This window comes from Bubalus kerabau, chromosome 4 (genome assembly GCF_029407905.1).
Source record: "Bubalus kerabau isolate K-KA32 ecotype Philippines breed swamp buffalo chromosome 4, PCC_UOA_SB_1v2, whole genome shotgun sequence".
Lineage (NCBI taxonomy): Eukaryota > Metazoa > Chordata > Mammalia > Artiodactyla > Bovidae > Bubalus > Bubalus kerabau.
Window position 1 is genome coordinate 28,311,352 of NC_073627.1, and position 6,232 is coordinate 28,317,583.

A 6,232-nucleotide genomic window follows, 5' to 3' on the forward strand; every position below is an offset into this window, starting at 1 on the left:
AGAAAAGTTCAGGTGGAACCAGGTGTCATGCAACATAGAATTTCTAAAGAAACCTTTTAATTTTGTCTAGAGAAGGGAAAAAATTATATCTGACACTTGTTTCCTCCTGTCGTTGAAGAGAGGGAAAAAAGTGACGCTTGGGGACCCCTAGCCTTCCTGCCTGTTACCCTGTCACCATTTTGTAGATTTCAAAGTTGTAAAACGGAAATGATGGTAAGAGATGGTTTTAGAAGCTAGGATCTTTAAACCAGAGTGTCAAGCGAGTCCTGGCTTTCCCAGCTCCAGTTAGCTCACCCTGCCCTTAATGGAGTTATTGTGAACAGAGCCTGGCCATTTGTCGTGTGTATCAGGAGTGCATACCCGTGCCTGATCAGGATTGGGGTACAACTTTACAAACTAAACTTGTGTTGATAAGTATACTTAAATTTTTAAAGTACTTTAAACGTACTCTACTCCCAAGCCTAGAGAAGTTGCACAACAAGGAAATAAGTACACATATGAAGTTAACAAACAAGCATCCAGACTTCATTATTTACAAAATATCCCGTTTTTCATTTCTGCCATCTAATACGTCATTTTTGCAGCATTGCTGTTGTAGCAGGGCTTCTCGAGCAGAGATGGTGTATATTCTGTCAGTTCAGAGCTTCCATTTTTCATTAAAATGAGTTCTACTTCCTGAAAGTCCTTTAGTCTTAGAATGTCTTTGTCCTTAACATGAAAAAGAAGTTACATAATGGTTCAAGAATACACATAAACTTACGGTGAAAAGGCTTTAATAAGATTGCCCCAGCACTGTTCTCTTTCCATCCATGGTAAACTAAGTCAGCAGTTGAGGATTGTTTTCCTTCCTGTTTTTATGTTTCAGACCTTGTTGCTGATTTCCAAGGGGAATAAAGTCTCAATTTAAAAAAGACTTTAGTCCATCCAGGGCACTAATATCTCTCTCTCTCTCTCTCTGAAAGTATGATCATTCCACCACTTTTAGTTTACAAAGAATACACTTAGCCACGGCACCAATAAGAATTGCTAAAAGGCATTTTGAAAGTTGCTTTTTAAAAAATGCCCAAAGAGATGAGAGTTTTCAAGTTAAAAAATGAGATTTATTTTGAATCAGAAAAATACATAAAAATGCCCCCAGTTTTGTTTCCTGAGATTGCAAAGGCTTGACTTTGCTAAGCAGGTAAGAGTGGCTTTGTATTTTCTGTCCCCGGGACCAGTCAGTTTGTTGAGATTGGAGGCTGGCCATACATACTGAGCTAGGGTTTTAAATTTTGGTTGGTTGGTGTAATTCAGACAATTTAAAAGAGGGAGTAAATTAAAGGTGTGCAAATCTGTAAAAGCACCAGATTGAAAATAACCTAGCTACCATGTTTGGCTATCCTGCAGCTAAGATGTCCAGTGTCTTGGATTTGTTTTCATATTAGTAATACAAAAGCTAGTGATCGGCTTCACTGAACATAATTTTACCCACCTAGAGCCCAGTCTCTATTTAGAAACTTGTAACACCCTACCTTTCTGAGCAATGTGTTTGGTAGCTTTCTGATCTTCTCCACTTGCTCTGGGTTAATCCCCAGTTCATAGCAGCTTACTTGTAGTAGATTTTGGTAACTCAACTCTTGTCTATCCAGTTCAACTTCAATGAAGTCATTTTCTTTGTGGCTCTGAATTCTGACTTTAAGTACCAGCTCTGGATCCCATAAATTTTTATGTAAAAGAAACAAACATTTTAAACATCAATTATACCAAAGAGCTGAATAATAATATAATAAAAGGCATATATAAACTTTTAATTATCTGAGGTTTTTATAGGAATGCTGGGCAAGCTCAGGTACATGCCCCATTATACTCACCAAAAGGCATTGTGAAGCCAGGATATAAAAAACCCAGTGTGTGACATGCAGTACCTTTGGCAGTACATCTGGTTGGGTGTGACTTGTTGGGTGTGCTTTGTTGGCTGTTTGAAATGTTTGAAGAAAATGTGTAGCCCTAGGGCTCTATATTCTTAAGGGTGCAGATCATCCTGTTGATTCCTGTTGGATCCCCTGGGACTTGAGGGGCAGATAAACAGGATAATTCTACCATCTTTGAAGACATCTTTGGGTTTCCCTGATGGCTCAGCTGGTAAAGAATCCACCTGCAAAGTGGGAGACCTGGGTTCGACCCCCGGGTTGAGAAGACCCTCTGCATAAGGGAATGGCTACCCACTCCCGTATTCTGGCCTGGAGAATTACATGGACTGTATATGTATAGTCCATGGGGTCGCAGAGTCCGACATGACTGAGCGACTTTCACTTTTCACTTGGGGACAGTGGCATTGGGTGAGTCTTAAGTCTTAAAACTTTATTGTCATAAGAAGGAGCAGTCTTGACTAAAGGTGGAGGAAGTTGGCTTTGCAACATGACCTAGGGGTTGAATCCTCACCTGGGCAGGTGTCATCAGGTTTGGCATTATCACCTGGGTCAGTTGGCAACTGTTGATTTGAGCCTCCTTGTTTATATTCACCTGAGAAAGAATTGGAGAAGGAGAGGTGAGAAACAGCAGCAGCTCAGCATTTAGCTGTGTGCCAACTCTGCCAGTTAGATGAGGGATAATAGAGCCCCGTCACCACTTTCTGCTCTGCAGCTCCTCACAGGAAAAAACTCAAAAAGGGCAGTAATTATACTCAGACTTGAACAGGAATTTTCCTTAATTACTGCTTAAATCATGAAAAGGAACTGAGATAGTATTTTTAAATGATATGTAATCTGAAGAAATATTTATAATCTGTGTGCTTGTTTCTACTTAAATATATTTGGCATCAAGAGTTTTGTGTCTCCAGATCTTTAGCAGAGTTACACAGTTGAGAGTCCCTTTAATAAGGAGAAGTTTCTCAACCAGAGGGAAGTGAAAGGAGGGAACATTAGAGCATCCAGGTGCCAGGCCTTTTACATAGAATATCTTCCCAAGGCTACTCTGTGCGGTGCTTGTCCTTGGGGAAATGATTCAAACAACAGTTAAAAACCCAAAGTGACCTTTGTGCTGGTGTTCACAACAGGAGAGAGAGAGATTAATCAGGTGACCTCAGGCAAATGTGCTATTAACAGCTGTAGGCCTGGTGAAGTCAAGGTACACAGTGTGAACAGCTGGAAGGGGGCCAAGAAAGACCTCCCCGAAGGCTCAGTGACCTGCCCTCTGAAGGTTGAGTCGGCTTAACTAGATGCAGAGGGTGGGGAGAGAAGAGCTTTTCAGGGCCTGGGAACAGCAGAAGGCCCAGTGCAGTGGTTCTTTAGAAAGAAAAGCAAGTCAACATGGCTGAGTGTGTCAGGATTGTGGGGTTATCTATCAGCCTCTGCCACCCAGTCTGTGGTTGCTAGTCACGTGAAATGGGATATGCTCTAAGTATAAAGTACACATTGGATTTCAAGGACAGGAAAAAATGCAAAATTCTTTTTAATTTTTAATATTGATTTTATGTTGAAATCATAGTTTTGATTTATTGGGTGAAGTAAATATAATTTCACCTGCCTTTTAAATGTGGCTACAAAAAAGTTTAATTACCTATGTGGCTTGCGTGGTAAGTCACTTTAGTCTTGTCCAACTCTGTGAACCCTATGGACTGGAGCCAGCCAGGCTCCTCTGTCCTTGGTATTCTCCAGGCAAGAATACTGGAGTGGGTTGCTGTGCCCTCCTCCAGGGGATCTTCCCAGCACAGGGATTGAACCCGTGTCTCTTACGTCTAACCTGCTTTGGTAGGTGGGTTCTTTACCACTAGTGCCTTATGTAATATGTTAATTGGATAGTGCTGGTGTGAGTGAAAGCTCTTTATTGTAGAACAGCGTCAAGCCATTAGACAGTGTTCAGGAGATGACTATCATAATCAGACTTGGATTTTGGAAAAAATCACAACAGAAACCTCATTGGCCTCACAATAATCCCATGGGGTGTAGGTATTATTCCCATTTTCAGACAAGAAAACTGGGGCTGAAGAATAAAGTAACTTGGAGTTTGCTCCAGGAAATGGCAGGACCTAGATGTGACCTAGTTAAGAGGAAAGTGAAAAGAAATTGTTAATCGTTCAGTCATGTCCAACTCTTTGTGATCCCAAAGGCCCGGCACCTGTCATCTGTCCATAATTGTCCAGGCAAGAATACTGGGTGGGTAGCCATTTCCTTCAGGGTGTCTTCCTGACCCAGGGATTGAACCTGGGTCTCCTGCAATGCAGGCAGATTCTTTACTGTCCAAGCCACTGGGGAAATGTGGCCCAGGGCAAAATGTCTACCCAAGGAATTGAAGCCTCCCCACCTGAATGCTGTTACCTGGACAGGGTGACTTGCCTCTTCCCTGCCCTGTGGACCTCAGAGCATGCCCTGCCTTGACCACCTTTTGCTTGAGTCACTGCCGGGTGCAAAGGAGACAGCAGAGTGAGGGACTTTGGTGGAGGTTGGAGCGTGGTGGGCTGAGAGAGGGGAATCACACATTCGAGCCACAGCTCCCAGTCTCTCAGCAGGTGCTCCATTGTCCCATCTGATTTTGCTTACAAAACAAATTCAAAATTATAAAAAATTTCAAGCCAACAACCACAGAGCACTTAATCCCAAGTGTGAGGTCTGTCTGCATGTAGGACCCTGCACAACTGCTCTGATCTCAGGCCCATGAAGTCAGTTCTGTTGGGGCCTTAAACCATACTTTTTCCACACTGCTAAATGCTTTTCCAAAAAATAAGAGAGTCTTATCCAGGGCAGCTCTCTCCCAGGACAGAAATGATGTCCCTGTGCCCTTCCACTCCAGCCGTGGAGGGAGCTCCGTGCTGGTCTGGGAAACTGAGTGACCCAGACACCTGAACTGGAACAATGCCCTTCTCACCCCTTCACTCCTCACCCCACCCAGCATGAGATGTCCCCCACGTGCAAAAGCATTTCATTTTCATGATGGACCTGTGGATGGACAGGGTCTCTTAGAGGTCAGAAAGCATGCTCTTTGAAGTCTGGCTGATTTGGATCTGAATTTTTCCTATGCTCTTTAGTATCAGTGACACCTTAGACAAGTCACTTAACCCTTCTGAGCCTGTTTTCTGATCTGGAAAATGGGATTAATAATCTACCTCACAAGTTTATAAGAAGGAATGAGAAAATGCACAGAAAAGACAGCCTCTCCTAGCATGTACTGAGCACCAGTATTTGCTGGCTGCTATTAGTTGTAGCTGTTGACACTTGCCTCCCTCTGAAAGGACCCATGGTCTACCCACTCTGCTCTGACCACAGCACTGGCAGAGTGGAGAAGGACGCCCCAGCCTCCTCAGGCCTCCCCTGTCCTCCTTGACAGCCATTTAGAAACAGGATTTAAAGACTCACCTGAGGGCTTCTTCACATCCAGTTGGGGTTCAGCCATGAGTAAGTTCTGTAGTCTGTCAGATCAGCAGCCTCTCCAGCATTTATACTGAGCTTCCAATCAAATAAAAGGCATGTTTTAAAGCCTCAGTGCATCTATCTGCTTTGAAACAATATGTTCTTGTCATTGGCCAGTGAGATAGGGCAGGGTCGGCCTGTTTTACAGATAGGCAAACTAAGGCTCAGGTGTTTCGTATGACTTGCACAGGTTGCTGCAACTGAAGGAAGGGACTAAAATTCATGCTCTCTCCTCTCAGCCTGTGTCCATGGGGAAGCAGTGCAGGCTAATAATGCCCACCCAAGGACCCCTGAGAGGGGAGGCCTTTGGAGGCACAGCCCTCCTTGGGAAAAGTTAGTAGCTACTACCTCAAAGGAAAAGAAAAGTCAAACAGTATCTCGAACAGACTCCCTCTCCTCCCCAATTCTCTCTCCCCTTTCTCCCAGCACCTTCTTCAGCATCTGTGCGTGACAAGAAAGCAAGAGCACCTGGGCACATACCTGGGGAGACTCCTCTTTGGCAAGGATCCTGAGTCCTCAATTCCAAACATCAAGATGGTGAAGGCAGGGGCTGGAGCAGGAAGTTTAATGAAGGGTGGGTGGGGCTGGGCAAAGTCCTGGGTAGGGCAGCAGTCTCAAAGGGCTGAAGGTAGGAACTCACATGTTTGAGGTGATCCTCCCATTTCATTGAACACTCCAGTGTCAGAAGTGGGGCATCAGGTGGGGCTTATTATCATGAGGCTAGAGGCAACCGTGATCAGCACCCATAGGTTTCTCAAACCAAGCTGTGCATTGAAATCACCTGCAAAGCGTGATGTGGGTGTCGGGATTATACCCTCCAGTGAGTCCTGCTTAATTTGTCTAGGGTG

General features: G+C 44.1%; 1 protein-coding gene across 4 annotated transcripts; it reads right to left on the bottom strand.

The window, feature by feature from the left end:
• Nucleotides 1-564: 564 nt before the first annotated feature.
• ANKRD40CL (ANKRD40 C-terminal like) lies at nt 565-6,007 on the bottom strand. 4 transcript variants are annotated; one of them, XM_055576210.1, is made up of 5 exons: nt 5,865-6,007; nt 5,331-5,420; nt 2,422-2,502; nt 1,512-1,687; nt 565-708 (listed from the first exon to the last, which is right to left on the bottom strand). In XM_055576210.1, the coding sequence occupies exons 2-5, from the start codon at nt 5,365-5,367 to the stop codon at nt 565-567; spliced, it is 438 nt and encodes a 145-aa protein (XP_055432185.1). In that variant the 5' UTR covers nt 5,368-5,420; nt 5,865-6,007. The 4 variants fall into 4 exon arrangements, with proteins under 4 accessions (XP_055432185.1, XP_055432186.1, XP_055432183.1 ...); XM_055576211.1 differs by having other exon boundaries at nt 5,331-5,415; nt 5,865-5,968; XM_055576208.1 differs by having other exon boundaries at nt 5,331-5,469; nt 5,865-5,967.
• Between the last annotated feature and the right edge of the window lie 225 nt (nt 6,008-6,232).